At 39.7% G+C, this 17,418-nt stretch overlaps 2 protein-coding genes across 9 annotated transcripts in view; both read right to left on the bottom strand.

Annotated features, from left to right (window-relative positions):
• Nucleotides 1–8,322, bottom strand: part of kidins220a (kinase D-interacting substrate 220a) — a 48,769-nt gene extending 40,447 nt beyond the window's left edge. For 4 of the 8 annotated variants that reach the window (XM_085144281.1, XM_085144280.1, XM_085144279.1 and 1 more), the window contains exons 1-4: nt 6,119–8,322; nt 2,500–2,658; nt 1,137–1,235; nt 354–452 (exon numbers count right to left, since the gene is read on the bottom strand). In XM_085144281.1, the coding sequence (XP_085000407.1) occupies nt 354–452; nt 1,137–1,235; nt 2,500–2,631 (330 nt within the window). In that variant the 5' untranslated portion in view covers nt 2,632–2,658; nt 6,119–8,322. Of the gene's footprint in view, nt 1–353; nt 453–579; nt 1,236–2,499; nt 2,659–3,121; nt 5,296–6,118 lie in introns of those variants that run through there. The other 4 variants (XM_085144277.1, XM_085144276.1, XM_085144278.1 and 1 more) reach the window with 4 other exon arrangements.
• A 126-nt stretch (nt 8,323–8,448) lies between these two features.
• The window catches only part of mboat2a (membrane bound O-acyltransferase domain containing 2a), a 41,419-nt gene continuing 32,449 nt past the window's right edge, over nt 8,449–17,418 (bottom strand). Inside the window, exons 6-13 of the mRNA XM_085144290.1 lie at nt 15,098–15,152; nt 14,029–14,215; nt 13,263–13,455; nt 12,521–12,624; nt 12,359–12,423; nt 11,954–12,086; nt 11,016–11,167; nt 8,449–9,449 (exon numbers count right to left, since the gene is read on the bottom strand). Of these exons, the coding sequence (XP_085000416.1) occupies nt 9,281–9,449; nt 11,016–11,167; nt 11,954–12,086; nt 12,359–12,423; nt 12,521–12,624; nt 13,263–13,455; nt 14,029–14,215; nt 15,098–15,152 (1,058 nt within the window). The 3' untranslated portion in view covers nt 8,449–9,280. The remainder of the gene's footprint in view (nt 9,450–11,015; nt 11,168–11,953; nt 12,087–12,358; nt 12,424–12,520; nt 12,625–13,262; nt 13,456–14,028; nt 14,216–15,097; nt 15,153–17,418) is intronic.

Below are 17,418 nucleotides of genomic sequence, written 5' to 3' on the forward strand. Positions count from 1 at the left end.
GTCTTATTCTTTTCTGTTGTGCTATCTAGCCTTTTTTTTTTATATTATCGTAAATTCAATCATTTTGGTTGTGCTTGGAGCTTGTTCCAGCTCAGCAATATACCCCAAATACATTTTAGGATGCATTTAAGACTTTATTTGGTAACACTGATGGAAAGTAAGGGGAGTTAGTGAGGAGCTAAAGCAAAACAAAAGGCTATCGGCCAATACGTAACAGGTGTTAGGCTAGCTAGATGTTGGGAGCCCAGTTTTCTAGCCTAATTTCATTTTTGCTCCTTTGTATTTGTAGTACAGTAAACACAAACTTTACATATTTTAAATGAGGAACAATTTCACACCGTCTACATTCTCACCATGTCTCTGTGCTCAAGGTTAGCATTGTTCTCCAGCAAGTCCCTCACCACCTCGATGTGTCCCTCCTTAGCTGCCGAGATCAGCGCCGTCCAGCAGTCCTGTACACAGACACTACCTGTTACTTTGAGAACTCCCATTCTCTAAATCCAGTTGACAGAGCATCTGTCAGAGCAATAAATGGGACGCTCAAGGATGGTTAGAAAAAAAAAAGAAAACCGCACCTACCAGCTGGTCGTACCAGGTGCTCATGGGAACGCGGTGTCGCATCGAGAGACAAAGGTGTCACAGAGCGCGAGTGTGAGACACGGACAGGACTACGAAATGGAAAACTTCCTCTCTCTTCTTTGACTTTGAGTGCGCCATGTGTAATAATAGGTTACATTACGTGAGATGTTAATAAGTGGTGTGAGAGCAATGCATGCGTGCGTCGAAGTAGGAGGCTGCATGCGAGAGTGTGTGCTGGGATCTGAAGATGTAGGGTGTTGGCTAGTGAGTGGATCCTGTCATTTACTCAAATGAGCGAAGGTAAAAGTATGTAATAAGCTGTCATTATGGCTCATGACGGATCATAACAGCTGAGGGCTAAGCCCGAATGTGGTGAGTTCAGCAAGATGGAACATCAAGGCCACTAGTTATGTCTTCTTTGTCAAGTGGATGATGTGGTTTAAATGACCGCACTGTTTTTCACCTGTCCCTCCATTCTGCGTACATTGCGTTTACTCATGTTTGGGGCTGTGCTCTTTATTAAGAGATGACAAGTGCGTGTGCATTTGAAAACTTACAATATCGTCCAAGTTAACGTTGGCTCCTCTCTTAATGAGCTCCTGCACTATTTCCAGACTGCCCTGCTCTGCTGCCACCATGAGGGGAGTCTGTCCATTCTGAAACAAGGAGACGCGGAGTACAGGTGGTCGATTATCCAATACAAATTAAATAAGACGTCACTGGAACAAAATGACAGATAGGTCCAACGATTTTATGACTTCACGCTAATCATGTACAGTAACATAACTGATTACTGTCCCATACAAGTCTACACGCTGCTTGATATTTTCCACATTAAGGGAGAGGTCTGGAATTGTCTCAATTTTACTTTGTCAACAAATTCATGTAAAGCCTAAAATTACAAAATCTGCTCTACTTGGGTACCAGACTGTCTGTCGCCGCAAAATTTTATTTCTTTAATCTTTTAACAACCTGCTATGCACTCTATTTTTTTGGTAAATGCTTCTATATGTAACTTAGGACTCATTTGCAGGAAATTTAGCACTTTGTGGTAATTGCAGCAACAGCAGGAGGGTGTCTATACAAGCACTGTGCATAAACTACAGCACCTATATAGACAAACCTTGGAAACAAACAGCAATGTGCAACAATCAGATTTTGGCTACATGAAAATACTTATTAGTAGTAGGATCGGTTCAATTTTGGAGTTCTGGTCTTCTTGTAAGATTTCTTGACAAAATATTATCTCACTGGCATTGTTCTTTAAGATTTTATATGTTGCAAATACAGGAATCAGGCTACTTACAGCTGCTACAATCGTACAGTGTACACTACAGATAGTGTGGAGATACTGCATTACCTTTTAATGGCCTCGGATGTTTATATTCCCTTCTAAGCTCTATCCCTCTGTGTCTTTCAGGGTATACTGCAATAACGTCCTATGAGTACTAAGTGCACATAATAAACAATTTCTTTACTGTTGTAAAACAGTAGCTGACCTTTTAATTGCAGCGACAAGAGATATCTAAAATGTTATCTAAAATAATTAAGAACGCAAAAGATAATAACATAATGATGTTTTATGAATACTATATCTTCATCCATCCATTCATTTTCTTAGCTACTAGCTGGAGCCAATCCAAGCTGATTTTGGGTGAGAGATAGGAAACAGCCTGGAGAGGTCACCAGTCCTTCATAAGGCAAGCACAGACAACCATTCATATTCTCACCTAAAGCCAAGAATCACCAATTAACCTAACAAGTATGTTTTTGAACAGGAAGAGGACGCAAACTCCACACAGAAGGATTTTAGTTTTCCTACATAACACCAACTAAAGTTATTTTAAAGAGCCTTTAATTACTGCTTATTCTTCCCTGAACTTCTAGAGCCAACATTAAGGCTGCTGTGATGTGGCTTACATCACTCCTGCTGTCCACATCTGTGAACATGTCCAAATGCGCTTTGATGGCAGCCAGGTTCTCCTCGTCCACATAGCTGAACAGACTCTGGACAGCCAGAGAGGTCATCTTCAGGGACGTGCTGGTATCCATGGTTGACCGCTAACCAGCTATACACCCCTGCAGAATGAGAGCAAAAGCAGCATTCACAATAAGATAAAGAGCACAACAATAGCTTTGTGGCCTGTGCAGCTAAATATACAGCACTTCTAAGAGACAAACAAGAAGTTAAAATCGTGACCGGGAAGAGGTGTGGTGTGCCTTTGAAGTGATGCAGTGGAATAAATCACCACTGTCCAAACCCCAACTTGCATGCATAAGCTCTCCCATACAAACAATAACAATACAGCAGAGACTAGATGGTGTACACATTAAAGTATAATATTTAAGAAACACACATATAAAAAGTGAAAAACAGTTTTTTTTTTCTGTGTATGTGTGTTCAACCTGTTGCAATATCCACTCTAATGCAAAAATATTATCAATCACAAATTATGAGGACAATTTTTTTTTGAGCGTGCATTTCAGAAGTCATTACAAATCTTTTAATATCATGTTAAAGTATAATTATAACCATACTTACAATCTATTAAACAAGCTTATTACACAGGGATGAGCAGGGGCTGTTAGTTCTCTTCAGTTTCGTTCAGTCTGTCTGCTGAGGCTGAAAACACTGACTGAAATTTGTCCACTCAGTATAATGAAGGCTGAGCAATCACAAAGCTCTGCTCAAGATAGTTAACCAAGCCATCAAATACCAATGAAGACAAACAATAGCCTTTAAACTTTGACTCTCTGATGTAATAAGGGCTAGGACAATTGGTGCACTCGACTGTTTGCTCCAATTATATCAGAGCCAGCCTTTTCTACCCTCCTCCACTTCCTGAAATTGGACATTGTGGAACTTTTGTACACAAGAAAAAAGCAGAGTTCTCCCTAAAAGTACAAGAAGTACTTTTCACCGATAGGAAAAAAGCAGTAAGACGCAGTGACTATATGACAAATCAATGCACATGACCCACTGGAGCGAGATTATCTATAATTGGACTGAACCTGAATCTGAATTCTCAAGAATTATCCTAAACCCAGAGACAAGCATGTTTCTAAATTTACTGAGTCATTTTAAGCCTTTTTACCTTAACTGGACGGCCAAGGTTTGTTTTATTTCTTTGACACTTTAACTACTGGGTATTGACTTACTCTATATTTAGAAAAGATATTCCCAGTTTAAGATAAAATTGCATAAAACTCCCAGAAATGTATTGTATAATACATCTGGACAAGAGAAAGCCTCTAAAATATGTTTTCTTTTGAAAGGGGTTTTTACAGGAATTAGGGATTCAGTAATCGATAAAAGCACTCATTAATCATTCATCAAGTTGGGCTCTTTCCTAATGGTCAGACCTACTTCCTGCCACAGTAACAAAGAATTAATCAGCTCCATTCATTGCTTGTAAGTTGCCCTGGCAATGGGGTTTATATACGGCTCAATATTTCACCATAATCCTTCAGACAAGCAGCTCAAGCTCAGGTCAATAAACACTCAAATGTCACATGCCTCTTGGGCTGTCAGTACAAAGGCCTGGCAGTTTACTCAAATGCAGAGTAACTAATCAATGCAAATATTGAACCTTTTTTTTCTGAATTCTTTATATTTTCAGTCAGGGATCGTCTGGTAACCATTTGCCCATATTAGACAGTGCCAGGAAGAGGTGAGAAAAAAATCCTTTGTTTACAGTCAAAGCAATTGGAGCCTGTTGACACACCCTCCCCAGCTTCTTGCCTCTCAGCATAATGGGTGGACAAATACATCCAAGAACCAATCAGTAAACATTAAGCGCTCTCTCCCTGTTCAGCAGTGATCAGAGTGGAGCTCAGTCACATCTTTTTCACAAAACACATGCACACTAAAGCTCACAGACAATAAACCAGTAAAAAAGAAAGAAAAAACACATCAAAAATAAGCTGCTGGAGAAAGAAGGGAAAATAAGACCTACAATCCCCAGAAAACATTACTACAAAAGAAACTCTTACCTTCGTGAAGGGTAAAACTGGCAGTGGTTCTCTGCTCAGCTGCACACAGTTTCAACAAGCACTGCCAGGCTCAGGCTCAGCATCCCCCCTTTTTACAAACAGCTGAATATTAGATGAGGGGGCTGGCCTACGCCCATCCTCACCCAACACAATAGAGACACACGACCAGATATTCATTCATTACATGCAATGGCTTGGCACCGACTGATAAAGATAAAAGGCCAATTAGGATGTTTGGACTCATCTGTATGACTTAATTTTATGGATAATGCAATAAAGTGGCATGGGAGCTGTCACTTTAGTATCACTATAATCACAGTGTTTAAAATGACTCAGGTGCTGATCAATTAAAATTAAATATTAAACTAACCCTTTGAATCACCCAACAATATAGTAGAAATCCAAACAATAAAGCGTTTTTTACTGTTAATGAAAATGAACACAGTTCATGTGAAAGTCAATTAGTGCTATAAAAATGATCTATACACAGGATTCTGGATACAAAAATAAAGAAAAACAAAGGATTACCAAATAAATCAGTCGATCGCTGCAAGTTATTTTCTAACCCATTCTTAAACGTGACAATTTATTAAATAAATTGTGTTGTTGCCCTGACAAAACAAGAAACTGGCTTTAGAAGTTCGGTTTTCTGGCATTTTAATGTCCAAAAGTCAAATCGACCAAGAAAATAATAAATTCTAATCAGTAATGAAAACACTTGTTACTTACAGCCCAATTCTCTTTGTTTCCAGCTGGAAAACTGACATAAACATGACATTTATAGTGTTTATGTAAAAACACAGAGCACTAGCTAACATCACAAACTATCAAATAAAACTCCACGTCAGCTGTTTGGTTATCTGAACACATTCAAATGTTAGAAGGGAACTAAGCAACACTGGATATGGTCTCTAAATTTAACCTGTCAGCTTTTTTATGACCAGTCATGTGGGTATGAAACTGCTGAGGATTCAGTTCCCTTGTGCATACCAGGGTCTGCTTATGTTATATGGATAAGCAAAAACTGTCTCATGTTTTTGATACACACAGAGTCTTCAACTGCTTGGCTGTGGGCTTTGCAACGTGCACAAAGTTCATGGACACAACAAACTGACAGGCAAAACACCGTATCAACATCGCGGCATTTAAATGATGTTGATACGGTGTATAATATAAAATCACCAAGTCTATGGTGCGTTCACTGCTCTGACCCCCATGACTCTTAAAAAAAGAACATCTGTATGACGCGCATATAATCACATGGCTTTAAATGTGACGAGGCGAAGAAAAGTTTAGAAATAGTGTGGCTCGGTTATTCCGGTGTCTTGACAAAGGTCTTTTGCAAACACGATATTGCAAACACAGCAGCGACTTCCCGTTCACTATCACTAGGAAGCAACTTGAAAACACAAGCTAGCCAAACCTGGAAACGGGCTAACAGGCTAGCGTTAGCTTTCCAACAGGTCCCTACATTTTTATTTTATTTTTTTTATCTCCTCTAAAAAGCTGGAGAAAAGTACACCAACAATTTTTCAAGTAGTCTTACCTACGCTGGGTTGCTCTGTATTTTAATTCCGGTCCAGATAATCCAGTCAAAAAGTCTTCGTTTTTTAAGCCATAATATCTTTGCTTCTATTTGACAGAGGAGCCTCGACCTGCTACAGTAAGACTCCACCTCCTCGCACCCAAGAGTACAGCAGGGTAACATGTGGCAAGAAAACTAACAGGGAAAAAAGCGGTGAGGTGGGATTTGTTTTTACTGTACGACATTAATTTTACAGTTTTAACAGTAACTTTATAGGTTCTGAGTTTAAAAACACAACAAAATATTTTTCTGAATTCAACAAGTAGTTAAAATAAGCTTTAAGCACAACGCTTACATGCTGTGCGCTGCTTTTAGGTAATTCTGGTGATATATAGCAAAATATTTAGCTTTTTCTTTGGTCGCCTATTACAGTATAATATAAATGCTGAACCTGAGTAAAGCATCTGGATACTCCCCCCAATTTGTACTCAATTCCCATTATGATGTGCATGGAGCAGTAGATGGATAATCCAATGATGATGGCAATTTTGTTACACTACAAAGCAGAAAAAAAGGCCAATTCCTTTTGTTTGCCCCATTTTTTTGACTTTGGGTGGATGAAGGATATATCCACACAAGTCAAGTATTGTTTATAAAAAGAGACAAAAATCAATAAAAGATAAAAACCCAATTGATAAATATATTTTAAATGGTTCTACTCCTGTTTCTCTTTAACATGCAAGAATCTTAATGTTGTTATATGCACATGTGATATATGCAGCTAAAGCCCTTTTGTACTAGTGTTTGCATTCATTTAAAAACAAATTACTTCATTTTTTTAACAGGACAAAAACAAATCATTTATGACATAATGGCAGTGTTAGTGTTTAAAAATAAGTTCTCTTTATTCCCCCACATAAATCAGAATTGTAATGTACTGTTATACAAATCTTTCAATAAATTTCCTTCTGACACAAAAATAACCAATATGTTCCACAGGCACGCACACGCACACACGCAGGCCCACTTATACACAAAAAAAAAACAAAAAAAAACAAAAAACAAAATGCGCCATTTATGATTTGGCACTTTGGACATATGGAGCAGTTTGCATTGATCTGCTGGTTTAGGTGGCCATGCAGTGCAATAATCGCTATGTTTTTGAACAATGACATCCCTTTCCCCTTGGGTGGGCCGCTCTCGCCTACACAGGGCCCAGGCTACAAATATAGTTAAGTCGAGTTCACATCAACATCAACGGGTCACATGAATACTGGTACACACACACACACAAAGTTATGGCAGGAAAATGCGAGTGTTATCTTAGTCTTTAAAAGAAAGAAAGAAAGAAAGAAAGAAAAGAAAGAAAGAAAGAAAGAAAGAAAGAAAGAAAGAAAGAAAGAAAGAAAGAAAGAAAGAAAGAAAGAAAGAAAGAAAGAAAGAAAGAAAGAAAGAAAGAAAGAAAGAAAGAAAGAAAGAAAGAAAGAAAGAAAGAAAGAAAAATCCCCAACTCATCTCTGCTGCTTTGTTACTACTTTACAGGAAACAAATGCATCAGTTTAACTCAAATTATTGAGAATGATTTTTGGAAAAAGAAAAAAAAAGGAAGCATAATTTCAAAGTGATGTTGTGGGCTTTGAAATCCCAAGATTATATCTTGCTCTTACAGGTACATTTATGTGTCACTATTATTCAAAGAGCAGCGAGGTTCCTTGTAAAAGGTCCTCTCTGCACCATGTTTTCATTAACTACATCATTCATTAATCCGATCTAATGATTTCAGAAAAATATCACAGCAGTCGCTGTTATAAGGTCCAACTGGGGGACTCTAGAAGGCTAATAAGGCGAGCCACGGACCAAAACAACATGAGGAAACAGGAACACCATACAGCAAATGCTGAAACATCCCCTAGGCTAACATTAAGTGCACACAATATGAAATAAGACCATTTACCACAACAGCTGGCTTATGTGTTTGAAATTTGTACAATACTATAAAGTCACATACATATATAACTAACTGGTTTCTTTATGTGCTTTTATGCACTGTGCATGGACCATTTGACACTTTATTTCTAAGTCAGTGCGGTGATCTGATTAGATTTCTGTTGCGTTTGTAGGACTTAAGACAATTACTGCACAAATAACTCAAGGAGGATGTAAATTCTGTAGGAATTCTGTTAATTAAAATCATTTTTGGAAACTTGTTTTAACAACTGAACACAGAGGAAACCTGTCATGAGACAAATATCAGCATAAATTAAAAAAAAAAAAAAGAAATTCTGAACCCCAAGTCAACAAGCCTTAAAAGGTATTCTAAGTTACCAGAGGGTAAACAAACTCCCTTTGAAACACACATTTATCAGATGAGTCTTCTTTGCCCAACAAAAAAAAGCAGCAGATATGAAAAATATAAAAAGATATCCAGTTATTAAATCTTTTAGAATGGAGAGGAATGAGATCTGAATTCCACTTTGAGATTCTCTCTTTCAGGCATAGTCAAGTCATCCCACAAAAAACAAAAGAGCATTCAGAATGGATTTCAGTTAGTGTCGTCACAAACATCTAAGTACAAAACACACACGATGTGAATTCTTCTGGAATAGAGATTAAAAAAAAAAAGACATAGAAATCAAACAATATGTTGAGGATCCTAAGGCCTGTTTGAAATTGGCAGCTGATGATAAAGGTTATGTTTCTTTTACATGTACATGGTTTTCTGTTGCCACCTAACAGAGGCTTGTACCCAGACAATGACAAAAACCCTCCACATACTGCGCTTTAAATCTGTTTACCTTACATGAAACCACACTGGTGTAACTGCATTTAGGTTCCTGCAGCGTGCCACTCAAACTGTTATTTCACCTTCAAAGTACATAGAGGGTTTAAGGCAGCTTGGAGGTGTTCGTTTTCACTAATGTATTGTAAAGTAACCACTACCGCTCATTAGTTTACACCTTGGCCATTTCTTCACCTTGGTCTCGTATCCATGTCAGAAGTGTGATTGCTGTCAGCCTTGCTACTGGAAGTTTTTGCCAGGATGTAGACTTGTGTTTTCTGTCTGATAGGAGATATTTGGTTCTTTGTCAGGTAAACAGACTCAACACACTCCAGGTCTCAGTAGTTTATAGTTCGTCTCAGTGTTTCTGCTGCTGAAGGGGTGGCGCGTCACCGTCCCGACCCTCATGTGGTCTTTTCTTTCTGGTTGCAGTTGTTGTCTGTGCTGTTGTGATCTGTCTGGTTGTCCTTCTGGAGGTCGTCCTGCTGCTCTTTGGCCTGCCGGCGTTTCGACTTGACAGGTAGGACGAGGACCACCAGCAGACATAGAAGATGTAACCCAAAGTACCAAGTCCTGCGAAAACATCGATGAGAGAGAATGTTGTTAACAAGACAACGGTAAACCGCATACTGCACATGTTCGACAACATGACTTTGTAGTAAACAAACAAACAAGCCAGTTTAGCTTGCTTGCAGTCAGACCTTTCATCAACAGAAAACATCTGGCGCATCACAGACATAAAATACAAAAATGAAGACCCGGGACTGAAAAATGAGACAACAATCTTCTCCCAAAAGTCCAGCCCGGCTCTCCTCAGTTCCAGGATATTCATAGACTGCTACAAGACATGGCTCTACCAATCTTTTTGAGAAATGTTGCTGCCATCAAATTGAAAACATTTTCTCAGTTTAAACATTTGATATGTTTTCTGTACTCTATTGTGAATAAATTATGGGTTTATGACATTTGCAGCTCGGTAATGTTTCTTAACATTGGTTGCCAACCAAGAAGAAGAAGAAGAAGCTGAGAGCAAGGAGGGAGGGGGTGGGTGAGTGAGTGATTCGCTTACGCTACGATTCAGCACAGGAAGGGAAGGGGTGAGTGAGTCCTGAGGAGGGGGTGAGTGAGTCCTGAGGAGGGGGTGAGTGAGTCCTGAGTGATTTGTTCATGCTACGATTCAGCACAGGAAGGGAGGGGGTGAGTGAGTCCTGAGGAGGGGGTGAGTGAGTGATTCGTTCATGCTAGGATTCAGCACAGGAAGGGAGGGGGTGAGTGAGTCCTGAGGAGGGGGTGAGTGAGTGATTCGTTCATGCTAGGATTCAGCACAGGAAGGGAGGGGGTGAGTGAGTGATTCGTTCATGCTATGATTCAGCACAGGAAGGGAGGGGGTGAGTGAGTCCTGAGGAGGGGGTGAGTGAGTGATTCGTTCATGCTAGGATTCAGCACAGGAAGGGAGGGGGTGAGTAACTCAAATGTGCTGTTAGCATGCTAGCAGAGCGATGCTACTGTGAACTGAGAAGCTAATGTCTTGATGTGAGCTTCTACTCAGGGTTTTTTCTTCCAGTTCAGAACAGAAATGTTTTTGTTAAGAAACTGGCTTTTGTTTTTTTCCACACAATTTTAATTATAAGCTAGATATATTTCTACTAATGAAATTAGTTTGCTAATAGCAACAGGGATGAGTCAGTGAGTCAGTTGGGCTTGTGAATCATGAGTCACGAGTCAGTAAAGTGATTCTCGAGTATTGAACGATTCGTTCATGATTCGCCCATCACTACTACAGTGTCTGTTCTTTACTGCCTGTCTAGCAGCTGTTGTTGATGTTTGGATCGTAATTTCTTTGCAGCGACTGGTCAATTATAAGGTCACTTGTTTTATTTCCTCCTCATCCTTCAAACATAAAGCTCTCGTTAACCATTACCGCCTGACAGGCTAATAAAAACATGTAAATTTCAACACTACGGGCAACGATTTCATGTACACTTTTAATACTACAACAATAATAAAGTTTAAGTTTGCTACAATACCACGGTAATCTCACACAACAGAATTGCTGACAAAATGAATGTATTTTTTAAAATAAGAAAGGCTGACATTGTGTCTCCTACTCCACAGTGTATAAGAAGCTCATAGACGTACCTGTAGAACTTGAGTGAGGGTCCTACTGCAAGTAGCACAAATGGCGCCACTGTGTAACTAATGGCCACCTGAGTCCATGCCCACGTGATCACATCATAGATGCCCTTGTATGAGTCAGACACCAGGAAGTACGGCCTGATGTTGTGCCTTACCTGAAAGAGAAAGTATTTTTCTTACTGCTCTAACAAGTTCAACTTGTCAATTTAAACATTTTAGGTAAATGAAGCCGTAAAGTTCGAATTATACTCTACCCACTCTTCCGTACGATAGACTAAAGTTGAGCTAACTGACCTAGTTCCAAAAATCTCCACATGACAGCAGGGATTACTGTCGGCTTCCACTCATTATCTGCCCATCTTTCTTTTGCGCCGTCTCTTTCTGTCCCTCGTAGATCTTGGGAGGAATCTATCTCTGAAACAGCTTTGTGTGGCAAAGGCCAGAAGTTGGCATAACTAGGTCAATGCTCTGCTTGTCTTCCTTCAGATAAAGAAGGATACAGTCGCTGCAGAAACTCACAACTCACTGCCCCGCACACAAAATTGACCGTTTCTGCATTTTATCTCTTTTATCCAGAGATTTAATGCATTCCTAGTGTACTATCACTCCACTGTCTCTGCATAAATCTCCTCCTGTCTCCTCTTTTGACATAACTGGAATGAAGATGTCTGGCTTTGCCGAGATTAGTGGTAATGGCCTCACGCTCAAAATAAGGTTTAAGTGGCACACTACTTCATTATTATCCACTTGCAATCCATTAAGTGATTTTGTTGTGTGTTCGTTGGTCTGTTAAGTAGCTGTGGTAAATCTATAGAGGTCTTAAAGTCTAGTATGGCGGTGGAAAACAAATCAATTTTTGTAGCAGAATTTTAATGCAAGTTTTTTGAAAGTAAGTAATATACAAATTCATCAATTGAACAGTGTGCACTGCGTGTACTCACTGCACGTGCAGCCATGGTCATGCCGATGCCAGTAAGGAAGGTCAGATAGTAGCCAGGGTACACCCCGTGCCACATGGCTGACAGCAGGAAGGTGGCAGCAGTGGGGTTAATGGGACAGCGCTCGTAGCACACCCTGAGAAGAAAACATAACGCGTACATCTAGCGCTCAGTCCAAAAAAGTGGAGACCAATGAATCAAAATCTCATAAATGGGCAAAACTGTCTAATTTAAGTTCACTGCATCAAATATAAATGCTTCAGATTATAGGTTCTGTAAAATTTCTCCACATAAATTATGCAGGTATCAAGCAAACATTTTTGCTTATGTGTCAAGGACAATATACATGCACAACTTGTTCTCTCGCAGACTAAGAAAGCTACAGCATTATAACCGAAAGGCTCTTACCTCTTAAGCCAAAGAGCTGTTTGAATGTTCCAATTGTCTAGGAACAACTTGAAACTGGTGGCGAACTGAAAACAAATACATAAAAAAATATTATTTCAGGCTTTACATAAAAAGGGGCTTTATCTGGATATAAAATAATAAAATGAGAACAAAGATCCAGACCTCAATGTCCAGAATTCTGAGATTTGAGATCAGATCCCACCGTGGGGAGCCATCTTTGTTGTATCCGTTGAAGCCGAATCCGGCAGCATTGTTGATAGCATCAGCTGCGGGACAGAGGTACATGGGCTTCAGAGTAGAGCGACTACAGTAAAGAATGACAAGAGCTTCCCTCCCTGCAGTTTGTAAAGTAGTGACGGAAACAAATGGAGCCTTGGATGCGTTTGTCTAAAATTAAGCACGACACCACTAGATCTTCACCACTAGATGGCACTGTTACCTCAAAAAATATCTTGAGGTTGCATTTCACATAGACAAGTTCAATTCTAAAACTTAAAGAGGCAGTGGGGTTGAGCAATATGATCTTAGTAACACTTATAGACACACTTTTCATCAGACTGTCCAGCTTATCACCAGATTTCCTCACTTTTAATACCTGCCTAACTCACATTAGACCAAATATGAAAATTGGAATGCCAGTAGGCATAAGCTATTTCCTCCCTCTCCTGTCCCAGCTCTTCCTAACATTTTGTGCACATTACACATGTTATTTAAAGACTGTTTCCTTTCCAGCATAAAGGAACCTCTGTATATACAGTGTTTATGCAAATGTTTAAAATCTGCATAAAATCGGAATATACAGATTTTATTTGTAAACATTCAAATGACAGATTCAAATCTCTGAATAACACATTTATGGGAGGAAATGTGTTATTCACTGATAAGAAAGCCAAGTCAAACTCACCGAGCGTCCAGACAAAGTAGTACTTTGGCCTCAGCGCCAGCATTGCCAAGTAAAGGTAGACAACCTGGAGATGGAAGGGTGTGGAGCTTACAAAGTCGTCGTCTATCGAGCGCTCCACTGGGAGTAGCTTGTAGAGGGACAGATAGACGGCCAGCGAGATAGCACAGGTACACAGCTTGGAGATGACATCATTCTGGACAAAAGGTGGGAGACAATAAAATGAAGCAATCCAATTAAACTCGGTGAACTGTATTATATTCAAAAACGAACGCTGGCAACATGATGAGAGGTGATGTTATTCTACAGAAACCCGGTTAAATTGATTTCAAGGTAAATCGAGTCCTTGAGAATCCTTTTATGTTTTATATTTAGCAACATCTGTTTTCACTTTGTTCCTTTATTTTATGAAACACTTATAAACACAAACGCTAATCTTGGACTGTCGTTAAATTATTAATGCATTATGCATCAAGAATATATAAAAAACCTTGAGGTTTCGATATTTGCGTCACAAATTCTCAGTAATGTCCCAGTTTCTGTCACGCAAATCAAAACCCTGTATATGTATGGCAATATATTATTCTTAGGACTGCTCCACTCTGGGCCTTTTATCCAAATGTGCAATTTTACATCACAGTTATGTGCATTCAAGATTCAAGATAGTACCTTCTGTCAAGTAAAAACTGCAATGTTGTATTGACCGTTAGGCTCATCTGCCTAACCAATCTAAATGGGACTTAACTGTGTCCACTAATGTGCTTTGTACCTTGGGCGAGGGTTCGGTTTGCTTGTACTTTCCATTCTCCTTGCCGTTGGCGTTCTCCTGGTGCCGCGGCTGGTAGCACGTTCCTTCAATGAAGGCCTTGTAGTCATTGTAGGAGCAGGTTGGCCCTGCCAGGATTCCCATGAAGTTACAGTTGTAGCTCAAATATTCCAACAAGCTGGGCATACGACTTGAGGAGACAGGGATTGAACATTAGAAAATATTCATCCATTCATTACAGAATCCAGACCAAACACATATATGAGTGACTAAACCCATGTTATAATGCCTTGGAGCAGTATTGTCCATATCGACTGAGAAGAAGTAGGATTTATTCGACTGAACAGTCCAAGCAAAGATGGAGAATCTCGACTGACCCTGGAGACTTTTTTCTCCTAGTTTTTCCTATTTAAATTTCATCTGCTAGGTGAAGCACAGTCTGACTGCTGGAACATGCGGGATGTCCTTCCCAGCAGCCATTTCAGAGTAAGCGGCTGACTCAGAGTAGCCCAGCGAAGGATTGTGATGTCTAGGGCCTTAAAGCTACAATGAGTAGGTCTTCTAGTGATCACTACGTTTGCTCTGTTTTATAACCATCTAGGCTGGTTTGTGTAAGATTCACATGTAAAATATGTGTTATTCTTTGCTGTGCATTTTTTATTGGCTAGTCTTTTCTAACCTTTTTGACACATATAAACTACCTGTTTCTAAACAACTACTTTTACTTTTGTTTTTGCTGCATTATGGTCTCCAATAGGAATGACAAAGGGGGGGGGGGGGGGGGGGTCGGTTATACAGCAGGATAGATGGAGGGGATAGGCATTCCCACAGTACAAGTCACCAGAGAGTAGTCAATGTGTTGTTTCCTAGATACAGAGTGCCTAACAACTGCTTGACAGCGCCAGAGAGACTGAAAGGGGAGGGCAGGGTGTGCAATAACGCCTTTATTAAAGAAAAGAGGATCATTGCTCTCAGACTGAATGCCAATTTAAAAATCACAGCAGCTTTTTAATTCCACTTGATTCAGTGAACTCATCATTTGAAGCATCAAAAACATACCTGAGATACATACCTGATAGCAAAGTATTTCTGACCGGGAGTCAGCTGCCCTTCTCGCTTGGTCAAACCTACAAATGTAGAGAGACGCTTCAATGCCAACAGGTGACATGCATAACAGCTTCACAACACACACACACACGTATTATTTTAAGCTTGTTAAGGGTCACAAGCATTTTTCTAATACACTATGCTATTTTAGCTCTTTATTCTGTCAACAGGATATGGATTGAAATGGATTACGCTCCTGCACGGCAGTTTAATACAATTTAAAACTATCAACAGAACATTTTGTACCATAGATTCTGTAGCGTTAATTGTAAAAGTTAGCGTAGGTGCTACACAGGGCCTGACCAGGGTGTATAACCTCACATCCTATGAGGCTGCCCTAAACTGCAAACTTTTGGACATTGCTTCACGGCTTTATCCAGAAAGTTGCAGGCACGTAAATCCCCTTTTTATTTGTTTTTGTCCGCAGCCCTGTCCTTCCTTAATAACACAATTCCCTCTTCATTTATGCTCATTAGCCACTTTATTAGGAACACCTGTTGGACTGGTTCTTAAGGCAAATATCTAATCTACAGGACAGGAACAGGAACTTGAGGTGACAATCCACATGGGCTCACCAAAATTGCATAATAGAAGACTGGAAAATACATTTCCTGGTCTTGATTTGCTTTAAGCACCACAGCCTACCTGAGTATTGTTGCTGACCCTGTGACCACAGTACCCATCTTTTGATGGCTGGTAACATGCCATGATGCCATAAAGCTCAAGTCATCGCAAACCAGTTTCTTGGAAATGATGATGAGTTCAATGTACGCTCATAGAATAGGTATAGGCTGGTAAAATTGACTTGCCTGGCTGGCAGCATATAGCTGAGCGGGACACAACAATATCACTTGCTACAGGAATGATTTCTTTACAATATTAACGACCGTTACATGGAAATTTATGGCTCACACACACCTGATCCTTTGTTACCTGATCCTAAACCCAACACACTCTTCTTCTTTTTTTTTAATATTCATTCTTACATTCTCATCTCTCTCTATTCAGTGCTTCAATGCTTGTTTTTTAAGATACCCGTCACCTCTTGTCCCCATTTCACATTCATTAAGCTATTATGTTGTTTAAAAATTCAATACAATATCAATCACAGCTGAGTTAGCAGAGGACAGTGAGCGACAGAGAGCAAGAGCAAAGGGTGTAAAGAAAAGATGATGCAACAGAGCAAACAGGGTGTTGTGTGCATAACCTCATCGCCTAACACTGGCTGTTCCACTTTGCAGTCTGCTCTTTGTTATAAAGACCAGTGGCTATGCAATTCATTATACTATGAGATTATAAGCCTGTTGTGCAAGCTAATATTTAGTTAAACTTTCCTGCTCCTCGGGCCACAATTTAATCCTCTGACTCAATAAAAACTCAAATTAAATATTGACCTCTGAGACTGTAAACTGTGCCATCGACACATGTATTCTAACAAAGGGAGACAATAAATATTGGGCAGGTAATCAGGATGCGGCACTTTGTTCATGGCCACTACTATCTCACTTATTAGACCAGGGGTGTCAAAAGTCATTTAATTCATGGGCCATTTTATCTCAGTGGACTGGACTTAACAGCGTTACTGCATAGCTACCAAGAGTAAAAGACATCCAAATTTTTAAGCCGTATGTAAAGAATTTTGTGAAAATGTTTGCAAAAACTTTAAATAAAAACATGCTGGTACAGCTCCTTGGCTTAACCATCTCAGTTCATTGTTGCATTGCAGGCCATGGGAAATGCATTGTCAGTAAGAAGGCTGTAAAAGTGATGATGATTCAAAACTCTGGTTGCCCATCCTGTTCATTTTGTCCATGCCACTCATATGCCACATCTTGTTCTTAATGATTTGGCTTCCTACAAAATACAGTGAAATCTCCAGAAAACATGTACTCCTGTGAGACTTTGCAAAATCATCCAGTGACACCAATGCATTTGGCATAATTGCAAAGAGAAGCAGTTAAAATCCTTATATCACACTATTCAAGTAAACATCATCCAAATTGTCATTAGACTGATGACTGTGTTCAGTCAGTACACTGAGGTGACTTAAGCCACCAAGTGGGCGCTAAACAGCTGTGAGTACCTCTCTGATCTTTATTTACTCCTCATCGGCACATGTGGTGTTTCAATTATATCTGCAAAGTCTCTATTTGTTCCAGGAGCGGAGGGAGAGTCAAATGCAGGTCAGCCACAGGAAGACAAACTTTTGCACGTCCACTAAAGTTGTGTTACCTTAGAAAAAACAAAGAAATAATCACAGGCTCTGCGGTATGTCACAATGTAACA

Source organism: Neolamprologus multifasciatus, chromosome 19 (genome assembly GCF_963576455.1).
Source record: "Neolamprologus multifasciatus chromosome 19, fNeoMul1.2, whole genome shotgun sequence".
Classification (NCBI taxonomy): Eukaryota; Metazoa; Chordata; class Actinopteri; order Cichliformes; family Cichlidae; genus Neolamprologus; species Neolamprologus multifasciatus.